General features: G+C 35.5%; 1 protein-coding gene across 3 annotated transcripts in view; it reads right to left on the minus strand.

The window, feature by feature from the left end:
• LOC136032286 (solute carrier family 53 member 1-like) overlaps positions 1-24588 on the minus strand; it is an 86133-nt gene that overhangs the window by 6392 nt on the left and 55153 nt on the right. For all 3 annotated transcript variants that reach the window (XM_065712565.1, XM_065712558.1, XM_065712575.1), the window contains exons 7-10: positions 21718-21881; positions 17215-17365; positions 12353-12574; positions 481-752 (exon numbers count right to left, since the gene is read on the minus strand). In XM_065712565.1, the coding sequence (XP_065568637.1) occupies positions 481-752; positions 12353-12574; positions 17215-17365; positions 21718-21881 (809 nt within the window). The remainder of the gene's footprint in view (positions 1-480; positions 753-12352; positions 12575-17214; positions 17366-21717; positions 21882-24588) is intronic.

Consider the following 24588-nt stretch of genomic DNA (forward strand, 5'->3'; position numbering starts at 1 on the left):
ATTTTCGGAGAAAAAATCCAAATTATTATGCTCAAGAATACAATAAAACTTCCAATCTAGATTTTTTTTTTTACCGAGTTCTTTCCAATTACCTGAAGAAATTACAAGCATTTTTGAAACCTTTCAAAATCATCCAATTAATAGGTCTATATATAAAACTGATTATAATAACGATAATAAATATTTAAATACTTTTTTTTTCTCGCTATTCACAACTAGCCAGTAAAATCATTCCCTAGCTTGTCTTATAAGTCAGCTTTGTTATACATTGGTTTTTCAGAATTGGAACTTTTACGCTATTCAGACACTTCTTGGCACGAAAACCCCCTTTAATGCTGGGCAATAAATCTAGACAGACAAAGAAATGCAATTCCTGGACCGCCGAATAAGGCCACCTTTTAAAAACTCGATTAGTCCTTTAGAGAAAACCACTGGGCCACTAAAAATAGGAAACATTTTAAAAAGGAAAGAAATACTTACACATGAGCCATAAACTATCTCCTCTCTTAGCAGTGTATTTTCACCAGTTTTTGAATCGAAAAGACCCCAATCTATCTTCACATCCCATATAAATGCATATAGAGATGAAATAAAGAGACATGCTAGCCATGATATGAAGAATGGATTGTCCAATTTTTCTATTTCATCAATACTGGATAATGACCGTTGATCAGAATGAATACGTTCATTGATCAATTGCGCCAGAGCTGTTTTGTTCAGATTACCAGCTAAGGTGCGAATCGATGAAGATGCTGTGAAAATGTAAAAGTTAGGTTAGTTCGATCTTTTAATTTCAATTCAAACTGAAAAAAACGTGAAGTAACCGTCAAATTCTGTATTCGCATCGATTTTGTTTTTACCTGTAATTAGCATCTGTGCTAATTGCTTCTGTTAATAAATATACACGAAACGTTTCATTGGGTAACCTTACCGAAAGTAGTGGTTTCTTTTAACTATTAGGAATTTTTTCAGTTATTTATACATTCAAAATTAAGCTTTAAATGAAAATCAAACAGATTGAAAATTAAAAAATCCACAAAAGGAATTTTATTTCAAGAAAACTAATGTTAGGCCCAGTCCTTGGAAGATCAATACCTGTCTCTTTGTGTTGTATAGAAAAAAGTTACCTCTATAATGCCAAGGAAATCGATGTGTGATGAAAAACTTATATATACTAGTGTACAGCTCATACTTTCTTGCTCAATTTTCATGGCATTAAGTGTCCTAAAAAATAATAAAGCCGAGTAACTTTTAGAAAAAATCAAAAAAATCAAACGTCTGTTTCGAAATCACAATTTCCTGTAGTATTTCTAAAAGATTTATGATAAATATGACAATTTTTCCATTGTTGGCCAAGCAATAATTTTTCTTTCAGCATTCAATGATATTTGATTTCTAAGAAGCAAAACTTCATAACTAGAATATCTTACTTAGAACTATGTAGAGAGCTCGCCAATTTAAAACTTCAAAGTAGGAATAGACAAAAGAGAAATTTTATTTCTTGAAAACAAATGTCAGTTCCAATTCTTAAGAGATCAAGATCTGTCAGCTAGAAAAAAAGTTACCTTTGGGATATTAAAAAAAGTCGATGCCTCAGTTCAACTTCCAATTTTGAAATTAATTCTAATTGAATGAAGCAATTTCGCATATAAGAAAGTTCATGGCATCTTACTTAATTTTCATACTATTACTCAATTAAAATAAAAAAGGCATCAAACCAAAATTTCAGGAACAAAAAATTAAAGAATCTGAAGTTGACATTCAAAATTGACTTTTCCCGAATTATTTCCAATATATTTAGAAGCAATACAGATTTTATCCTTCAATTCTCAAGTGAAGTAACTTAATGTTCTGAGGAATACGAAATAAAATTGTAATGAAAAAATTTACTTTTCCAACCCCAATAGTTTTATTTTAGAGTTTTATATTAATTCTATTTTTCTGGAAATTTTACAAACTTCATGGAAATTTGTTTGTCCTGTTTAACGACTCTCTCAGGAAATATTTTTATTTTGTGATTCTTACCACTTTGAAGCAACAGACCATCGATTACGAGAAGAAGCAGAAGAAGAAAAAAATAACTTCAAAGCAGAGGTGTTGCTCGACAACACAATTAGACGGGAGTCGGCTGAATGGAAGTTGATTTTAATGGGAGTTAAACCGAATGGGGTATGACTTGAATGATATTGAATTAAATGGGGGTTGGAATATAAGGAAAAGAATTCAATGGGGTAGAGCTGAAAGGAGATTGAATCGAATGAAAAGGTTGATTCAAAGTTCATTAATCTTGTATACTTTGAATCAGCTAATAAGAAGATTATAGCTTCAGATAGTGCTCTATTTGTCAGATAGTAGTCGACTCATTAACTCTAATTGTTGCTTTTTTTAAATCTTTTGAGTAAAGCCTCATATATAGAATAATGTATATTCGTTAGAAGTTTTTGTGTCTCTTCGCTGTCATTAAGAAAAAAAAAAAAATGGATTTCTTTTTATTCTGTTGCCCGCCAAAACCTGTTTAAATCCAAGATGGAAGACAAAGAAGAAATTTGCAAAATTTAAAGGTAGGCAGTTTTTGGCAGCACCGTTTAACCTCACTTTGAAAGTAAAGTTATCGCTAAGAATCAAAATTATGCTTAATGTTTGAATTTTTATGGACAGCGTGGTAACATTGACAACATTGATAATGTCCTAAAAATTTCCTAATTTCGTAAGAATCAAAAGAAAATCTTGGGAAATCGCAGTTTATGAATATGAATAGACCTAAGATGAGTCGAGATGCAAAATGTTTTTAATGGCATAGTATGTTTGAGGGTCTTGGCATGTCTGAGTGTTTTGTCTTTATCTGAAATCGCACAAGGTTTCTACTAAAATACTACTGACAGCCATTGATGTGCGAAGATGAAAGTATATTTTGCTTATAATACCGATCTGGTGTCACTAAAGACTAAATAGTTTTCGTAGCAACCGTTCACTGAAAAAAGTTATAAATTTTGACAAATAAAAGAGGAAATGTATTAGGAACGTCCAAAACTGTTTCTGTTAATAGTGGATTTGATTAAAGTGGCGCTAGGCACATTTTCTCCAGGGAAATCCCCTCCAGCCCAAGAAAAGTCCCCTTCCCACATGTAAAATTGAGCAGTCACAGAGAAAGCAATGACAAATAAAAATAAGGAAGAAAAGAAAGAATTCTGGATTATTCAGCCACTATTCCAAAATACAAGCAGAATATATGGTGTAGAATATCCCTTTCATATTCATTTTTATGGTTTCATATTATTTTAGTTTTTTTTTCGTGTTTCTGGGACGTTGAGTTTACACAGCAAAATATTGATAATGGTTAACATTATCAATATTGTGGGCTGATATCAATACCAAAAGTAAACTTATTAGACATTTATAAGTTTTTGAACAAAACAGAGACCTCAAAATTTTGACTCGATACAAAGGGTATTACAGCAGGGTCGGATAGCAGAAGAAGAGCCGAGAGGGAGGCTGGTTGCCCTCGAGTGGTTTTCAAAATTAAAAAAAACACTAGAAATTTTGATTTCCTGTCAAAAGAGCCCGAGTTTTAAGATAGCCTGATTCATTTGAAGTAGGTGGGAAAAAAGTGTTTTTCACTCTTCTGCCCCCCTTTTGTTGGGGATACATTTCGAAGGAAATTAATATTTTTTTTTCTCCGTTGATGCCTCCCTTAGATACAAGGTGTCATATAAGCTTTATCCCAGTAAAAAAATCAGACTTTTTTTAAGTCCACTTTTTAGATGAGAGACCAATCCTTTGAATGATTTGAATTAGTCCCCTTGGCCATTAGCCCCAGAGAAAAAAGAGTTTTAGCGACTCACTTTCGACCACTACACTATCCTCCATCCCGAAAGAGAATGTTGATATTTTTGACCAAGAAAATAATCCCTGAAAATTTTCCACCGCTGGACTCCCAAGGTCAGATATGCCCCCTTTTTTCCACTATAAAATACATCTATAGAGAATAGGCAGTTCGTACAATTCACGCCTTTTATCCCAGGGATCCTGGTGGCTATGTCGTTTTTTGATACATATTTATTGATATTTTCAACTATTCTGAACGAAATGGGTACCGTGAAATGTTGATCAGTTGTTCCTATACTATATAAAAAAAAACTATATAAACTATATATAAGTTTCTAGCACTGGGCTGGTTGCTCTCCAATCCCTTTTGATTTTTGAAAAAAGCACCAGAACTCGAAGTCCCTTCAAATGAGCATCCTCTAAAGTTTTTTAACCACTAGGTGGAGAAGGTGAGAAGGGGACAGCCCCTACACCCTATGAGGAAAAACTCCGATTGTTGCTCTTTACTTTCATTTGATAGTACTTTTTACTGTTTGTTTACTAGGAAAAAAGGCAGTCACGTCTGGTCTTGGTCGTCTTGTTAGCTAGGAGCTCCTTAGGATCGTCCGCTATGCCATGATTTCAAATTTTGGCTAAGGGTAATCTCTGGAAACGACACGTGTTGCTGAATAAATCAAAAGATGCTATACACGTCCGCCATTTCCCACGAATTGCTTGGGAGATTCAGTTGAAACTGCAAAGGACTGTTTGATGTATATTGGACTTCAAATTTCGAATTATGTAAGGGAGCAGAAGTAGACTGAAAGACTATGTCTTACCAGTTATCGAAATAAGAAAAGCAGAACATCTCTTATTTATAAACTTGACAAGCGAAAACTTCAAAAACAAGAATAAAAAAAGAACTTTAAAAACAAAATCGGAGAGGATAACTTAAAAAAAAAGCGGCATTAACAATTAAAAGGAACAGAAATCATCCCGCACAAGACGAAAGGACACCCCCTTCCTAATGCCTCGGTTATTGCCCTAAAGCGTTTTAAAGCTTTTACAAAGCTAGTTATTCTAGTTGTTGAATAAGTTCTTACTAGAATTTTTGCTAAAGAATTTCGGCCTGAGGGAGAGAGCAACTATTTTTCATACGGATTGAAATTATACACGACTTTGATCTCCTACTTAGATGAAGCCACTGCGAGCTCTCGGTAGGGTCCTCTGATATTTAAATACATTACATAAATACGTTTAAATACACAGAAGCGTTACACATAAACAGGAATAAGAAAAATATTACCATTAAACATTTCTGAAAACAAAGCTCCTGGCAAAATTTGCCAACATCTCCCCCCCCAAGAAATTTCAAGGCGAGACTCATGATGCCCCATCTTTTTTCCGTCTCTATTCCGGCCAAAAAATGTGATATTTTTTTGCTAAATAAGAAAGATGTATTGTCACAATAGAAGGACACTACACCCCCCCACTCAAAAATAACTAAATCTACGTTGCACGGGCAACGTGAGGAGTGGCGGCAACCCTTGTTCGGCTTCGCCAATGAGAGTGTTGCAAGAGCAATAATTTGGTTTTGTTTCCTCGCTTCGATTAAACGCTGAAGTTGTTAATCTGTAAGGATCTTAAAATAAATACTAGGTACACCAACTCGCAAAAGTTGCAAACCCCTCATTGCAACAGGTAAAAGTTGTAAACCCCTCATCGCTAAAGATTATTGTAGCCTAACAGCCGACTATTACTTACAAGTCCCTTACATGTCTTACCACTGGAACCAAATTGGTCCCTTATCATCAAATACACCAGAAATAATAGGTACACCAACTAGCAAAGTCACGAACCCCTCATTGCCGAAGAAGATTATGAGCTAACAGCCGACAATTGCTTAAAACCCCCCTATATGTCTCAAAATTGGTATCGGCCTATTTTTAGTTTCAGTGTGTACTTTACTACTGACGTTGTCAACCCCTTTAAACTTTCAAACTGGTACATATCATGAAAGAATTTTTCTACAAAAAATGGACGACATGTACTTTGATCAGCTCATTAAGAGCTATCGACTGCCATCAAATAGAAAATCTATCTGTCTATCTATCTGTTCAAAAGTTGACTTTTTTGCCCAAGGCCAAGTTTCTAACGTCATCACTTAGAAAGGAGCAAAGAATAAACTCTAATTTCTTTAGCAATGAGAGAACTTTTAAGGTTTAAGAGGCACATCTGATACCATTTCTGTATCGGTCTATTTTTGGTTTCGATGTGTACCTTACTACTGAAATTGTCAACCCCTTTAAACTTTCAAACTGATATATCTCATGAAGGAATTTTTCTACCAAAAAATGGATGAAATATACTTTGATCTGCTCATCAAGAGCTAACAAATGCCGTCGAAAAAAAAAATCTATCTATCATAGTTCAAAAGTTGACTTTTTTGCCGTAGGCCAAGTTTCTAACATCATCACTTTTGAAAGGACCAAAGGATAAACTCCAATTTCTTTAGCAATGAGAGAACTTTTAAAGTTTAAGAGGCAAATCTGATGCCATTTCTCTACCGCAATCCCAAGTGCAAAAAAACGAAAAATAAACTCAGCTGAAATCACGAAAAGAAATAGGTAGAAACAATAGATTTTTGGCCCCAGGCAAGAGTTCTACGAAGCTTTCCAAAATGCAAAGTCTTATTCATCAATCCGGCCCAAGGTTCACACTTTCCGTAAAAACCACAGAGGTTAGACCCTTACCCCTTCCTAGGAATAAGCTGAAATCGGGGTGCTAGAAAAAAAAAGGACTAAACCAAAGTGTTGCTCTCGCAACACAAAAAATGCATACAGAAACATTACCAGAAACCAAGAGGGCTTATATATCAATTTATACCCCCACCCTCCTTCCCTAGAATTCATCCTATATTAATCTAAATCAAACAGTTCGTGGTAACGAACTGTAGTAAGGAGCGACCCGGCTAAATAGTAACCAAAACTCAAAAAAATTGAATTTTGATATCAATAGCTACATCAAAAGAATCACATTTTAATGCTGATTTTAAATATATAAGTTTCATCAAGTTTAATCTTACCCATCAAAAGTTACGAGCCTGAGAAAATTTGCCTTATTTAGGAAAATAGGGGGAAATACCCCCTAAGTAGCAGGATCTTAACGAAAATGACACCATCAGATTCAGCGTATCAGAGAACCATACTGTAGAAGTTTCAAGCTCCTATCTACAAAAATGTGGAATTTTGTATTTTTTGCCAGAAGACAAATCACGGGTGCGTGTTTATTTGTTTGTTTTTTTTTTTTTTTTTTTTTTTTTTTTTTTTTCCCAGGGGTCATCGTATCGACCAAGTTGTCCTATAATGTCGCAAGAGGGCTCATTCTAACGTAAATGAAAAGTTCTAGTGCCCTTTTGAAGTGACCAAAAAAATTGGAGGGCATCTAAGCCCCCTCCCACGCTCATTTTTTTCCCAAAGTCAACGGATCAAAATTTTGAGATAGCCATTTTGTTCAGCATAGTCGAAAATCATAATAACTATGTCTTTGGGGATGACTTACTCCCCCACAATCCCTGGGGGAGGGAAAAACTTTGACCATTGTTTACATATAGTAATGGTTATTGGGAAGTGTACAGACGTTTTCAGGGGGATTTTATTTTGTTTGGGGTGGGGCTGAGGAGAGGGGTCTATGTTGGAGGATCTTTCCTTGGGGGAATCTGTCATGGGGGGAAGAAAAATTCAATGACAAGGGCGCAGGATTCTCTAGCATTACTATAAGAAAACAATGAAAAATAAACATGAAAACGTTTTTTCAAATGAAAGGAAGAAGTAGCATTGAAACTTAAAACGAACAGAGATTATTACGCATATGAGGGGTTCTAAAAATACTTTAGCATAAAGAGCGAGCTATTTAGGAGGAGATAAATACCTTGCTCTTTATGCTAAAGTATTTTTAGTAATTTCAACTATTTATTCTACGGCCTTTCTGATTCAGGGGTCATTCTTAAAGAATTGGGACAAAACTTACGATTTAGTGTAAAGAGCGAGGTATTAACGAGGGTACAAACCCCCTCGTATACATAATAAAAATATAAGGTTATGAAAGTTTGTTACGTAAGTTAATTCTTAATTCTTTGTTACGTATATTTTTTACTAATAAAAACGTTCGTTAAAAATTAAAAGTTCTAGTTGCCTTTTTAAGTAACCGAAAAATAGGAGGGCAACTAGGCCTCCTTCTCCACCCCTTATTTCTCAAAATTGTCTGATCAAAACTAAGAGAAAGCCATTTAGCCAAAGAAAAAATTAATATACAAATTTCATTTTAATAATTTATGTGCGGAGAGCCAAAACCAAACATGCATTAATTCAAAAACGTTCAGAAATTAAATAAAAAAAAACCAATTTTTTTAGCTGAAAGTAAGGAGCGACATTAAAACTTGAAACGAACAGAAATTACTCCGTATATGAAATGAGTTGTCCCCTCCGCAATCCCTCGCTCTTTACGCTAAAGTTTGACTCTGCCACAATTCTACTTTTTAAAACAATTTAAAGCTTCAAACATTAGAGAACCCTATTATGCAGGTCGTTCGCGATAGATTAAACATTGTAAAAGATCAAAAGTGAGGCAGACTTTTCAACCATATGAACAATAATACTCCTTTTCATCCACCCAAAGTTTTGTGGTAAAAACATTTATAAGAACTCATTCAACAAAAATATTGTGGATCAAAAATTGTGACTACACATTAAATTTTTATTGCAATTTATAAATTTAATTTTTAAGCAGAAACACTGAAAAAGCAGGACGCTCCCCATCAATTTACAATTATCGATATATACAATTTACCAGCAATAAATGTGAGATATATGGGGCCTGTAGCCCACATCGCTTCTTAGTTAGACCTGGACATGATTTGAAAAACAATCAGAAACTAAATATATAAAAAAACAGTTTTTTCTTCTGAAAGTAAGCAGTAACTTTATAACTTACAACATACAGAAATTATTCGGTATATGAGCTGTGCTATGCCCTCCTTAGCCCCTCGCTCTTTAAGATAGTTCGAATTTTTGTCCCCATTCTTCATGAAATATTATTGAAACACACGGGCCAATGAATTGCAATAAGACGTTTTTTTACAGCACTACATATTTGTAGCGTAACAATCGTCGGGTTGAGCAGGGCAGAGCCCCACACATACAAGTAATTTAATATTAATATAATAATTTAAATAAGTTTTAATATTTCCCCTGACTGCCTTATGAAAACTTGTTCTTTTCAAATTTAATTAAATAACAAAAGGGATCGTACTAAAGGAAGGTAGCACGTTCTAATATTTTGGCGATCCGGGCTGACACGTTATCAAGCAAACATTCTGAGAATTACAGAAAAAGTATTTGTACAAACTCCAAGTCTTAGAGGTAATGCAATTTCTACTGAAATATACATGGAGTCCATCAAAAATAAATGCTGTGATAGACTTTTTATCCAATAAAGGTATGAATACAGAGCATAATTTGCTTGCACAACATCTACAAGTGTGTTTTCCAAGTGACGTTTTTATGGGGAAGGGTTACTAAGCCCTACAAAAAATACTTTAGCCTGGTATTTTCAAAAATTCTACGAAATATGTTCCAGATGAATTAAATAGGTATTTAGATGATTACAGATTAAGTTCCTGGTCTCATTTCATAAGGAAAGCTCTCCTTGCATTGTAGAATCGAGACGATAGTTTTTTTTTTTGGAAAACAATATTTTATTTTGACAAACATATACACTAAACGAACAGTTCCTTTAAAGCATTGTTCTTTAAAAGTTGAAAAAAGAATTCATTTGCCAGGGTATTTAAGGTCAATTAACTGTTTGAATAGCCTACCTTCTGAGGAACTCCTGGAATGAAATTATCCTATAAATTTTCCTCATTTATTTTAAGACTTGCTGCCACCTTCACAGCAATGACGATTCAGTTGTTTCAGCCAAGTTACGGAACCATATTGTCAAATCGAACAGGCGAGCGAACAGACAATATATGAAGGACAAAATTATGCCCTTACTTACGACAGATCCACATAAATGACATTCGTTAGAAAAAAAGACTTGCTAGTAAAACGACACCCAGTGACTTAAGGGTATTGAAAGAGGACGGTGCCTTGTTATCGGCTACGGAAGTGAACTCCTTTTTTGTTGGCATCTGTACCGGCTTTCCGTCAATCACCAGTTCAGGAATCAAGTCTCTCATTACTGAAGCAGAGATTGATGATAGAGGTGAAATTTTCGAGTTTGCCGTTTACAAGGAAATTCAAAAACTTAACAGGAAGTGTGCTTCCTACCCTGGCGAGCTTCCTTTAAAGTTGTTACACGAATTTTCTATTTTTCTTGCCAAGCCGCTCTCCTCCATTATTAACCAGTGTTTCCAAGTTTAGGTGTTTCCTGTTACTTAGAAGAGAGAATACGTTCGCATCATACCCAAAGTGAAGAATCCCAAATCTTGCGATCAAATCCGACCTACCTCAATACCGAACCTGTCTAAGGTGGCAGAAACCTTTCATACACCGCAAGCTGATGTTACAGGTTTCTCCTTCTCTTGACCCATTTCAGAACGGATGCTTGAAAGGAAGCAGTACAACTGTTTACTTAGTGATAATGTATCATCTTACTGTCGAGTGGCTTGACCGAGGAAGTGTGATTGTTGATCTTCTAGTGGATTACTGAAAAGCCTTTGACCTTATTCGCCATTCCAGAGCTGTGACAAATTTACGCGTAATGGGTGCACACAAGCATTTTCTTCTTTTAGTGATTGATTTTTTTGCAAGACCGTTTCCAGTGTCTACAGCCTTTTCCCTGAACACACCAACTCCAAATGGGCTGCACTCACGTGTAGTGCTCCACAACGCACGAAACTTGCAGCGCTTTTATTTTCAGCAATTATAAACTTTGTCCTTTCTGACTTTTGGGACAAGTTTAAGTACGTAGACGACTTGTCAGTTCTAATGAAATATCTCACTGAAAACTTCAAGGCAGTTCCCCAATTCAGTGATGCAATAATGAGCAACTCTATTGACAGATGTACTATCAACAGCCTTCAACGAAGGAAAATCCTTTGCTTTAATCCCCCTAAGAGAGACTTTGTCAGTCTTCCTCCACCGTATCCTAGCGTATCTTCGGAAGTAACTCTTGGTGCCACACTTAGCGTTGACTGTTCGTTTAATACTCATGTTGATATAATCAGTATAAAGGCAAATGGTGCGATGCGTACCCTTATCTTACTACGTCGTTCCAGTTTTTCTGTGTCCGAACTTAAGACGGCTTAGCTTAAATACATCCGACCAATTCTTGAGTATGCTTGCTCTGTTTGGGGCCCTCAAATCAACAACACAAGTTACTTAAGCGATCAACTTAAAAGAGCCATTAAAGTTATTTTTTTCAGACGCATATGTAAGTTATGAATAGGCATTATCTGTCCTATAGCTACCGTCTCTTTACGAACGTCGCTTGAGTTTGATGTGCAAATTTGGCCAATGTCTTCTTAGCAGTGAAAAACAGAGAGGTGCTACCACAAGTTATGTGGAATAAAATAAACATAAGGTCAGCTAGCAAAGTGAGACTACAATTGCCTACTCCAAGAACAAACGGTTTCACCATTTCGTTGTTCCTTTTTGCATGTCACAGTTTAATAGTTTCGTTTTTTTTCTTGTTGTCTTTGTAAGTACTAGCGCCATTTAGTTGGAATTTTTATTCTAAACTATGATTGCTTGTATAAATAAAACTATTCTATTCTTTTTTCGAATAATAAGAAAAGTTTTGGTCCTAAGCAAACAATGGCTAAATTCTTTACAAAATTTTTTCCAGAATATTGAGAAAAGCCACCATTATTTCCCTCAGCTTTGCACCAGAGCAACTGACATTCAAGGAGCTCTAGAAGTATTTCTGAATTTTTTTTTCGCAAGTCACTAATATAAATTTCAGCGTCTAATTCCCCCTGTCATCACAAATTTTATTCAATATAGGCTTTGTTGGGAAGAGACATCACTAATACAAATTTCATGATCTAATTGCCCTTGTCATCACAATGTTTACTCAATATACGTTTTTCTTATATTCACCCCCCTATATGAGGCAAAAAAATTCAAAGAAATCTTAGAAATATTTAAAAGGACTTATAAAAAGTTGATTATTTAGATGAACGTAATAGTAACATAATACTAGCTTTCAATATTTTTCTATGGAAGTTTTTGCAAAAAGAAGGCAAAAATACAAAAATAGTACTTTAATGTTTATAAAATATTTTTGTAATGTTTCCTTCGTGTATATACAAACACACGAGTACCCCAGTTGCCCTATCCCCACCCCCAGCGAGATTCATCAAATGGACCTCTTACCCAGTAAAATTTAAACAATGGCCCAGAAATATCCCTCTTTACATTTTGATCCCTCCATCTAATAACTAGCCCTAAAAGCAACAACAGTCTCCTCGTACATTCAATCTTTAAGTTTGTCTAGAGGATATTTCATTTATTAATAAAATAAGGAAGAAATAATACAAACTTACAATCAACCTCTTTGTAGTAGTATCCATTTGGATACAGCCCATACAACGTTGACGAAATCACAACCCCAAAGGAAGTTGCATACTTCAATCCGTTGGCTAAATGAGGAAACGCCTCCTTAGAATCTTTGTAACGACGGAGGCACTGAGCAAGTCTAAACCAGGCAGGAAGACAGAGAACTAATAGACGGGTCCACCACAATTCTTGCAAACACTTACTGTTTTCTGAAAAAAAAAAAATCTTTTATGAAAAAAATATAGAGGAATACCCCGTCAAATCTTTCCTCATTGTGACGTCTATACTGAAAGTAGATACTAATTAGAATGGTCAATTTCCGGAATAAACTTCTCTACCCTTGTATATTTTTGAGATTATGCTTCTTAAATTTTTTACCATTGTGCGCACGCACTTTGTCGCAAAATTGTACTTTGATTTGATTGTCGAAAAAGTCTTTGCTAGTTTTACTTTGACATTTCCCTCTTCCTTAAACACAAGGCTCACTCCCAGACTTCTTTTTTGCATTTCTCAAGTTATTTTTTTATACAATGGTACCATTTCGCGAAGCACTTTCAATTCATGAAGGGTAGAGGGACACCCACCACGATAAAAAAAAAATTCCAATGCCTCTAATTTGGATGTATCCTTTTGATAATTTTATGAAACATGCATATAATGAAAACCTGACTATTACCAAAACACAGTAATTTGGACGGATCATCCTCAGCTAGATTTTTTCATTCCTCTTTTCTCTACCATTATCAGTTGCTCTCACCTTAGATGAAGCGTTTAAAGAAATGGAAAAGGTTAAAGTAAAAATCATCAATTACTTATTGAAATTTCAAACCCAATTTCATTACACTTGACTATACTTGGTCGTTAAGATAGTCCATAAAAAAAAATCATACCAGCCCGTTTCCACAATCCCTTTGACATGAAACATTATATATTTTTTCTCGAAAAAACAACAACAAAAAACAACTAAATATGCGAATAATATGTGATTTAATTTGACATAGGTCTAGGTTGGAACTCAAAATATTTACAACGACCCAGAACTATGCACAGTCGCAAGGATACACCCCCCCCCTTCTTCCCAAAAAAGAAATTATTACCAACAATTTTATAGATCTTTTTACCACCGAACACTAAATATTTTCATTTTTTTGCACCAGTTTGGCCAGAACCAAAAATTGCTTTATTATTCCCAGTTCTTTCAAACAAACGGGAGCCATAAACTGATCATAAATTAACTGCATCTTTTTTCCGCTATCTGCTGGTCCTATTTGTCTCTTTTTTATCAGTAAAGTTTCGGGAACAGTTCTAGTATGGGTACCCTATTTATGTCGATAATATAGAAATAAATGAAATATTCGTCAGTACGTTCGAAAAAGCTCTAGGTTCAGAAAACTGACATTTAGAGAAAAGAAATAAAAAAATTTCAGATTAAACCATTTAAAGCAACGTTAAAAAGGCCAATAAGAATGAGTGATAATTTATTTTGAACACTAAATTGGAGAAAGAGTGTCTACATGGCGTAAAATTTACACAGTATAGATTTCAAAGAACACACTCTGAAGATTAACTAAAAAATATTCGGCCAAAGAGAATATTTTGAGTTCTTGAGATAAAAATAAGAATTTCCACTTCTATTATTTATTTATTCATTTTGCTTTATAGTAAAGGAAAGGATAAATAGCACTTTTTGAAGATTAAAATAAGCACTCACCTTGCACGCATAAGGAGGAGACGTTCATGCCGTCCACATTTCACCCACAATTCACATTAAGAAAATGTGAATTTTACGGACTAAGGGGTGCAACGTTAAGTTCGCTTCGTAATTATCTTCAAAATAGACAGCAGTATGTTCATTTAATGGAATTTTATCTAGTAAAACTTCTGTTAATTGATGGGTTCCCCAAGGTTTCGCATTGGGTCCTACTCTTATTCTCATTTTTATCAATGATCTGCCTGATTTTGTTAGTGCCCTACCCAGAATTACTGATTTTGTTGATAATGGTCCTAGAGAAACACAGGTCACTGCGCCCTTATTTGCGGATGACACAACACTGATGAGTGTTGCCCCTACGGAACAACTGCTTATGTCAACATTGAATGCAGCAATGACCAAGATATACATATGGCTAAAAATTAATTAACTTGACTTGAATATAGGTCAGTCAAACTTTGTTATTATTTCTAGATCTCCAGATTTTTATCCTTGGATCACTGAATTGATATGAGAGCGATGAATTATTAAAAGTACACGCTTCACCAAGTACCTCGGAATTAATGTTGATGAAACCCTATCATTTAAGGAACATGTGAAGTCGATTTCTAAAATACTATCGCGTAACCTAGGTATGATGTGCAAACTAAAACATATTTCCCCCCCCCCAAATATTTTGCGGTTGTTATATTTTTTCCCCTCATTCGCCCTTACATTTTGTATTGTTCCTCGATATGGCTTTGTACTTTCCCCTCATTAATTCGTCCAATCCGTGTGATCCAGAATAATGCTATACGAGTTTTTTGTGGTGTGGGGAACCGGGAGTCCATGAGGTTGGTCTACAGTGAAATAAATATAGTGCCTGCAACCGGATTGCGTGATTTTTATACTTTGATTTTCGTATATAAGTGTCATAATGAGGGCCTTCCTGATTGTTGTTCACGTATATTTTGTGAGAGGTCAGATGTTCACCAACACAATACTCGGATGTGAGGAAATATTGAGGTTCCTAGACTTGCTTCTAGTAGGTCTTCTTTGTCTCTTGTTTATAGAGCTTCCAAGCTTTGGAACAAACTTAGTAAGGATATTAAGGATAATGGTAATTTTGACCAGTTTAAATCTGATTTAACTCTTTTTCATTTTTTTTATTTTTTTTTATTTTAGCACATCCTCACAAGCTCCGCTTTTGTTGTGCTATTATATAAAAATGATTATTTTCAATAAAATTGGTCTACTACTACTACTACTATTACATGGTCTGAACCTCATATAGATTCGAAATTGTTCCAAATTCCTTGGCAGTTCTTGGTCAAAGTGTCAAATAAAATTAACTTTTTATTATTAACTACCCCCACCCCTGAAGTTCCCGCGTACGTGCCTGAATCTTGTACATGCACTTTCAAGATTGATACAAATGTCATTATCTTGAGAAACAAATAAAATAGTAGAAAACTTAGTCAACCAAAGTATCTAGCTCTACCAGTATAAGGAGGCGTAACGGAGAACCTGTGGGATATCTTTTCAACCAATTACAATATTCGGCAGAAAACATATTGTTAAATGCATGGTTATATAGAACACACCCTGAAGAAAAAAGTATTTAAATTTCACTAATAATCATATAGCTCAAATTTACACCAACTTCAAAGATTTTTTCTTCAAAACAGTGCAAAACATTTTAGTATAATTAGTCAATCCTTCTTCGCATCAACGTCAGACTATTTGGTAATACGAGCAACGCTTCTATCACTCATCACATTGTTTACATGATAAATGTCATCTTAAACAGCGTGGAAAAGTAATTAATTCTTTAAGCCTTGTCCTGGCTTAGTTCCAAAGTTTTGACTTGGTAGAATCTGAATTCAATTGCATTCCAACAGATTTGGACTCACCCTTCTTTTAGTAAAATCATTCCCATCAAAGATCAGAAAAGGTAAAATACAGAACTATATTAGCTAAACTCCTCCCTAAAATCTAACCCATAAACATCTAACATCTAACCCAACAAATATGTTAGGGAAATATTAAAAGCACCTTCTTGACCTCGTTGCCTATTTTTCAGATGATGGAGCTAACGGCCCAAACATGAAAAAATGAATACTTGTAAATCAAATTCGCTTACCGTAAATATGCCCCAAACCCACTCCCCTTTCTCGAGCACTGCTCCAACTGAAATATTAGCGAATCATGCAAGACTTTTTCGTCCTCTAGTATATCAATGTTTTAAATATAATATCATACTCCCAACTTAAACAACTGAATAAATTCGTCAACCACATGAAATTGTACAACCGTGCATATCTGGGCTTTGTCAGACCATTACTGGAATATGCTAAAAAGATCAGGTACCTTCGTCTTTCTAGAGGACAATGTGATGAAATCAAGTCAACTCTATGACTCTACGCTACAATGTAATTTCATTCCTCATTATTCAAAGAACAAGTGCTGTCTCACAAGAGAAACAGGAATGTGCACAAGAGAAACAAGTGCTGTCGCACAGCACTTGCTGTCTCTGTGCTGTCGCACAAGAGAAACAGAGAAACAAGTGCTGTCTCACAAGAGAAACAGGAATGCAATAAAAAATATTTTTAACAATGCCCGAAGAGTGGAAGGGTTCACAGATGAACATTTGCTTTAAACCATCAAACTTAAAAGTTTGATTGACGATTTATAAGTAAAAAGTTTTAGTAAAACACTGGAAAAACTTAAAGCAAAGAGTTGGGGGGGATTTTATGAAGGATAATTCCTGTTCATTATAAGATCCAATGTTTCCTTTTGCTTTCATTCATAAGAAAACTAGTTTTTTTTTTACAATTTAATTCCTTCTCAGAACGAGTTACTTCTAAGCTATAACTTAGTAAAAAAAACGAAAGATATTCTAAGTTTCTGGAACCGACTGAAATTCTAACAGCGAAAAATTACCTGCTATTTCACAAAAACAAATAATTATTCTTTTATCACACTTATCTATTGGCTGAAAAATAGTCTGGACAAAGCACGACAATATCATAGTTGCTATTGAAATTGAGTTCATCTTAGTTTAAAACATGTTTAATGTACTGAATATCAGGATCTGTGCGGGATCAAGATTCTTGTGTTTTTACCCCTGCTGGAGCCAAATTACCTAGCTCGAATTACCTTCTTGATAATACCAGTTTCCATTTAAGGTCCCATAAAAGCAAAAGAGATAATGAAGATCTGCCAATGCTCTGGTTAAACTGTTCAGTTGGTCTGCTATCCAAAAATCCGCAAAATTTACGAATGCAAATGGTGCAATACACATTCTACCCTGAAAAATAAGACCTCATTGATGTTTACACAAAATATGGTGGAATAAAAAAAGGTATAAATACAATCTCCTAAATTCTTAATTCTCAAATTCATTCCTCCAATGTTTTATCTTAACCAGCTTCTTCATGAATACCGACATTAATTTTATTTTACTTCTTCTCAGTTTAAATAAACACATCTAAATTAAGTTTTCTTTACATCATAAAATGTAACCGATTGACTATTCACGGTCATTTGGAAAATTTATGTACTTCCAGTACCATAAGAGAGTGGCTCACTTGATTTACAATACGACCAATTTAGAATACAATTAAATACAAAAGATATTTTTCGTATTAAAGTAAAGAACGTTTTCAAAACTTGAAATCTAAAAATATTTTCATAAATACTTATTTTGCAAAGCTGGAATTCTTCAAACTGGCCATTAATTGTTCCATACTGATGAACAGGTCAACGCGTACATCCTGTAACTGAAGTGTCTAAAGCAGGGACTTGGAGTCACCCCCCACCCCAACCGATCGTTCCAGTGATCGTTCAGGAATTACTTAGAAGTATAGCTGAACAACCAAAAGTAGGGGTAGTCTCTTCCGTGACACTCTAATCGTCGTGATTGTGATTATTATAACTGGAAGGACCGTTGAATGAGGAACTAATGATATTACTCATGTTGTAGTTATTGTAGCTAGTTCACAAAAGAAATCTTGCAGCAAGATTAATCCAAGTTGAAATTTCAAAACAATTATTTACTGGAATATGTATTTCGGCCTGGAAGTATTATAGTAAAAAAAAAAACTTTCTAAAAATAGGCTGAAAATTCCAAACCAGAAGAGAGGCCGAGATTAATAAAAAATGCTGATATAATTAATTGAAAGAAGGGATAGTTTTACATACGAGTGCGCCACCGCTTGACATCATATTATCAGAAACTATTAAGTAAATCCTACTACTCTTAAAAAAGATGAACCGGTTATTTCCATATACCACTTTGTTTCCATAAGGCCATTTAAAAATACCTTAGTGCTGTCACTTCAGACATATTTAGAGGCAGTGTACGTGGCAAAATTTACACTTCCTACACCAGAAGAAATTAGTTCATTAGATTTGAAATTCAACTTGGTAAAAATATATAAATAACTATGTACTGATCTTGAATACAATTAAATAAAAATAACAAGCGTTTGCTTTAAATTAATAAGATTTTAGGAATTTGCAGAAAGAAAGAAAGTAATTGTACGAACGCCATAGGTTGCGCTATTGCACTGGCTAAGTAAAGAGGAATATGGGCAAAATGCTAAGTTTTATTTTTTTCAACAAGTCACTTCGCATAAAAGGAGTTGTTGTAGAAACTTCGGAAGCAGCTCATGCTCATGTTCAATTGACCAAAAGAAAATACATGAATACTACTACTGCAATCACTGTTACTACTGCTATAAGGCTAGTACTACTACGGCAAAGGGTATGAAGGTGATAATTTGAGAGAATATTGAGGAACAAGTTGAACTAAATCAAAACAAACCATGAGAAAGCATATTGTCAAAAGGGCATATCTCAGGACTGACTTTGGGGTATTACGTTAAAACCCCCAAAGAAATGCTTAGGAAGAAGATCAATTCTTGAAGACATTATTACGATGATTTTTAATTCGAAAAATTATGAAGTACAGGTAATTTCCCTAGCACACCATTTGAATTAAAGGACATTACACGAAGTAATACATTCATTTACAAAATTGCTTTAAAATCTGACACCTAAAGCTGTAAACTGGATGATCATTCGTGCCACTACTGGAGCATTTAAATGGCGCTTGACATGGTCGGTCTTTAGTCGAAATGTCATTAACGCAACATCAGGCACATTTGAAACATTCAGATTTACATTGATTTTGACCATGGTTAAAACTTTGACATTTAATACAATGCCTAGGCTGAATACGATCACGTTCCACTCGGAAAAACTCATAACCGAATTTGATGCCATGTGTGATGTAAAAAAATGCAGGTATTTCTTCTGTTTGAAAAATAACTCTTACAGTTTGCGATTTTCCTAACCGATTAAACTCGATTATACCCGGAAAGTCCGATGCGTAGGCACTAACATCAAAATCAATGTCAACACTCCTGATAGTTCCAAAAAATCGCCGAGGCTTGAAAGTTATTGTGCTTTCAGGAAAATTAACCTTTAGATCACAACTGAACTTCAATGCATCTTGACATGGTACCGATACCACAGCACTATCCTCAGTCGCTTTAACATAGCGAATATTTGCACAACCGTCTTATCAAATTACAACCACGTCTCTTTTTTCTTTTTAAGTGTTTGATCAATATTTGAAAAAGTCAACCGTTTCACATATCTAGGCTCCCAGCTTTGTACTAACGGATCTTCCAACACTGATATCCAACAGAGAATATAGAAAGCACAGACAGTCTTGCCTCCCTTCGGAAACCCTTATGGAATCGCCACGGAGTGTCCGAACGAAAGTTCGAATCTACATGGCACTAGTCCGCAGCGTTCTCCTTTACGGATGCGAAACACGGTCGGTAAAACTGCAGCATGAGAATACACTGAAGGTGTTTGAGCATACTTGTCTGCGAAAAATTCTCAGAGTCCAGTTACGTGACTGTATCTCAAACGCGGATATACGTCGAATGTGCAATATTCAGAGAGATGTTGCGCTCACTATTAAAGAACGGCGTTTGAAATGGTTGGGCCATGTATTACGGAAACCGCCAGAGTACCTGTCTCGCCAAATACTTCTAGTTGAGCCAATTAGCTCCTGGAAGAGACCCCAAGGAGGACAGAGGAAGAACTGGTGGAACCTGGCCAAGTCAGACCTTGAACCTATCGGGGGTTTTAGGAAGTTCGGTCACAGATGGTCAACTCAGTGGCACGCTTTTGCAGAGCGGCTGGCAGAAGATCGAACAACATGGTTCAAGAAGGTCTCCAAGATCGTCGATACCAGGCGAGGTGGAAACGCCTGATTCTCTCCACAAGTACAAGTAAGTACAAGGTGCCTATTCATGCTATTACTACGGCGACAATAGGCTAAGGGTATTAAGGCAGAACTTTCAGGGAATACTTAAAGAGATATTGAGCTAAATAAAAATACTGTGTGCATTCAGGTTACCAGAAGAATATATGAAAAGCTTCCCAAGAACCGCTGAGAGTATTTAGCCAAAATATTCCCAGAGAAGTTCCAAAAAATTTCAGAGTTTCAAAAGAGTATAAATTATTGAAAATTACTAAAAATGGTGTCCAAAATATAAATAGTGAGGCAAAATATGAATTCTTACAGCGGAAAAAGAGAAAAGATTTGAAATATTATTTTCTATACCAATTAAAAAGAAGACTATGTCAATAAAAAACTAATATAAATTAATTTTAATTCTTTTGCAACTAAAAAAAAAAAACTAAATCAAAATACATTATTCGATGAAAAATACAAAAAAAATATCTTCCAAATTTAGTAGGGGTGGGGAAGGGGGTCCCCATTTGACACCCCTATAACGATTATCTAATTAAACAGCAAATTATGATCGTCAAATTTGTGACACACAAAACATCTGTGAACATGTTTGCCAAAACAGAAAAGATTAAAAATATTATTTTCTTTACCAATTAAGACTATAAGACTATGTCAAAAAAAAAAATTAATATTTTTCAATGGAAAACTAAAGCAAAATACAATAGGCAATGAAAAATACAAAAAAGCTCTATTTACGATTATTACATTAAAAAGCATATCAGGATCGTGAAATTTGGATGACACACAGAACATTTGTGAGCAAGTTTGCCTAACATAGCCACTTTTTTCTGTTCGAAACTTGGCTAGACCTTGAAACTAAGATCATACTAAAAAATTATGTGAGCGTATTTTTAAGATCTTCATATTGAAAAATTTAATTGACACTAGAAATACAAACAACTCAACAGACAAATTATGGAAAACGTCCCCAATTAACCAAAAGCACAGCAGAGCCTGGGAAACACAGACAAAAAGCAACAACATTGATAGATTTGCTAAAAGAAAAGTCATCATGTTCTACTAATCACTCTTGCTTAAAAGTAAATACAATTTGAATCAAGGGCATATCTAGAATTTTGTTCGCGAGAGGGGAGGGGAGGGTTACAATAAAAAGAAAACACATCAAAAATTTTGTATATGCATTTTGCGATTTATACTCTACGATTCAGGCAGAAATTTCACGGGGGAAGGGAGTTGAGGTGCATTCATTCCTATGAACAAAGAAATGTATTATACAGATTAGAAAGGTCATAGTCTCGCCATGCTTGTCTATGCTGTTAAGTTAAAAGGGAAGAGCAATTTACCATCAATCTTGAAATACTTACCATTACCCGAAGTAACCAAAAGCGTGCGCCATGCAAAAAAGTCCGAGACGGGTTGAATAGGAAAGCTATCATTATGACAATCAGCATCAGGGGGTTGACGTAAGGTGGCACAGTTAGTATGTCAGCGTACAAGAAGCAGAGAACACTCAGGCACCACAAAACTCCTTGAAAAAGAATTTTCTTTTTATTCCTTAATTTCCATTCATTCTGTCAAAGATAAAATATCTAGATGTGTCCACAAGTCCCAGAACTTTCATTTATTTCCTTTTTTTTTGCAAAAGAATGACAGCAATAAGTTAATTATGTTTTCATCCGACACATCCTAGTCGGGTTATCAAAATTTTCCGTATAACAACCTGCTCAATCTTTTAACTTTTTTTAACACCAGAAGTCAGATGACTAATCTTAGCATCTAGCCTCTTCAACCCACGATTCATACATTCATGTATGCGAATTCTTGAATATTATAACAAAAAAACAAAACAAAACAAATATAGAAAACCTAGGATATAATACCCCTACCCTTGCCAACAGATAGAACGGGAACGACACAATAAAATGATTTTAAATTTGAGAGAGTTCTTGAGTTGAGACTGAAGCAGACAATCTGAGCTGAGGAGGACAGAAGATATATCTTCACCAATATGTCTACCTCACGCCACTTAATCTGCAACTAGTTTTTTTTTGTGGTAGCATTGATTAACGTTTTGCTATTGACCAAATAACCTTTCGAGAAACAAAACATTAAATTTCCAGCAAGTAAGTAATTTCATTGCCCAAAAATTCAAATGGAATTACAACGGAGTACAAAAAAGGAAAAAGAAAAGAAAAGTCACACTAGGGAGCATCACCAAACGTATTTAAACATTATGTACATTAGCAAAACTACTGGCACAAGATGGCTAGCCATGGGTTTGCTCTTCTCTTAGCGTTTTTCAGAAAATTCTTGGCGACACGGTTAACACAGACAGTAGGGCTGGATACACCATAATTACGCAAAATATAGGAGTTACTCGTCCATGGTGGAAGTCATGGGTTCCATAGCTAGTAATGGGTTCACTCTTCTCTTAGCGTTTTTCAGAAATTCTTGGCGAAACGGTTAACACAGACTGTAAGGGTGGACACACCATAATTACGCATAATATAGGAGTTACTCATCCATGGTGGAATTCGCAGAAGAAACTTCACGAATCGAAAAAACAGAACTCTTACTTTTGCATACTGAGCGGACGACAGGTATTTCCAAAAGGGTGCTATATACAATACATTTGAAATGGTAATGGCATTATACAGCGACTCAAGATATTTATGGCAGAAACGATGTCAGTTACAAATAATTGACCCGTACGCAATCCGGATTTTCACTTCAACGTGGCGCACAAGCAGCGTCCCGGTGGAGAGGAGGCTTCGACCGATTGGTAAGCCAAGGTAAGTAATACTCTCAGATGGTTTCACAACTGAATCGCCCAAAGGGATTTCTTCTTCGCAGTGCTCCACATTGAAAAACAAGACGGCAGATTTTGACACATTAAACAGCACACCTACGTTATTGTATTCCCTATTCAACACATCAAAATTCTTCAATAGTCGATCAGCGGACTTGTTCAAATTAAGCAAGTCGTCAGCATACGTCATCAACGAAACATCAATCCCTTTTGAAACACAGGAAGTAGCTATTCAGACTTGCACCGGCAGAACACTGTTGTTGTACAAACTTGGAGACACAACCGAACCTTGCCTGATTCCTTTACGAGCCGGTAGAATAGCGGACTCGACCAGATTTGAGGTCGAACTAAATACACGAATTTAGCCCTTGTTTATATGCTTCAAGAAGGATCCGTACGTGCAACGACGAGTCAAAAGCCCGGCTCACATCAAAAGAGCCAATAACTAGTGGATCACCCGTTGCCTCAGAATCAGACAGAATAGCAGCAAGGGTAAACAGAGCATCAGCGCAACCGAGCCCTAACGTAAAACCAAACTGGTGTTTTGGCATTTGGCAACACTGTCTAACATTTGACAATATAAGCATTTTTAGAAGCTTGCGTAAAACTGACAACACTAATTGGGCGATACGAGGCGCATATGTTAGCTGGCTTCCCTTTTTTCAGGATGAGCTTAAGAAGACCTTTACAGAAAACATCGGTTACAAAACCAACTACGAATATGATCTGGTACAATAATGTTAACATTTCATACAAAAGACAAGTGCCATTCACAAGGCATTTGCAGTTACATTCGAAACAGATACGGTCCAGTCCGGAAAAATTGGATTTGATAGCACAGATTCAAGTTGTGCGGTATATGGTCTAGCTATACTGGGATTTGAGGCAGAGGTTCGCCAGTCATTGGGATCACTAGGCATGGACTTTGGCGTTTTTTGGTGATCTTTCTATCGGTATATCAATAAAACGACTTGGATCATTAATTATTTTCTCTGTATAGTCCTTTTTCACATTCGTGCGATGCTACTTAAGTGTTTTCTCAAATTTACGTTTTGTGTGTACACGGAGACAATTCAACACACCTGATTTAGGAATACCACTTTCCTCCACACCGAGAACCAGAACTTTGCATATTGGCATGCTTTCACTAGCTCTTGATTCTTTGAGAACCCGGGGATTTCAGTATCTTTACGAATTTTCCTGACGGGAATAGCAGCCTTTTCTGCGGCTAGTAGTGCGTGGGTGGTTTCACCACAGAAGGCGTTAGCCTGTATTTTAGTTTTCTGGATATTCCTTTGCACGTTGGCTTGTAGTAGACTAAATGGCACGCTGATCTTCTCAAGCGTCGTGTTAAGCACTGTCCGATAAAGTGGGAAGTCGGCCTTTGACCAATCTTTTATTTCATGTCACTTTGAAGTACTTTTGG

Source organism: Artemia franciscana, chromosome 1 (assembly GCF_032884065.1).
Source record: "Artemia franciscana chromosome 1, ASM3288406v1, whole genome shotgun sequence".
NCBI classification, from domain to species: domain Eukaryota; kingdom Metazoa; phylum Arthropoda; class Branchiopoda; order Anostraca; family Artemiidae; genus Artemia; species Artemia franciscana.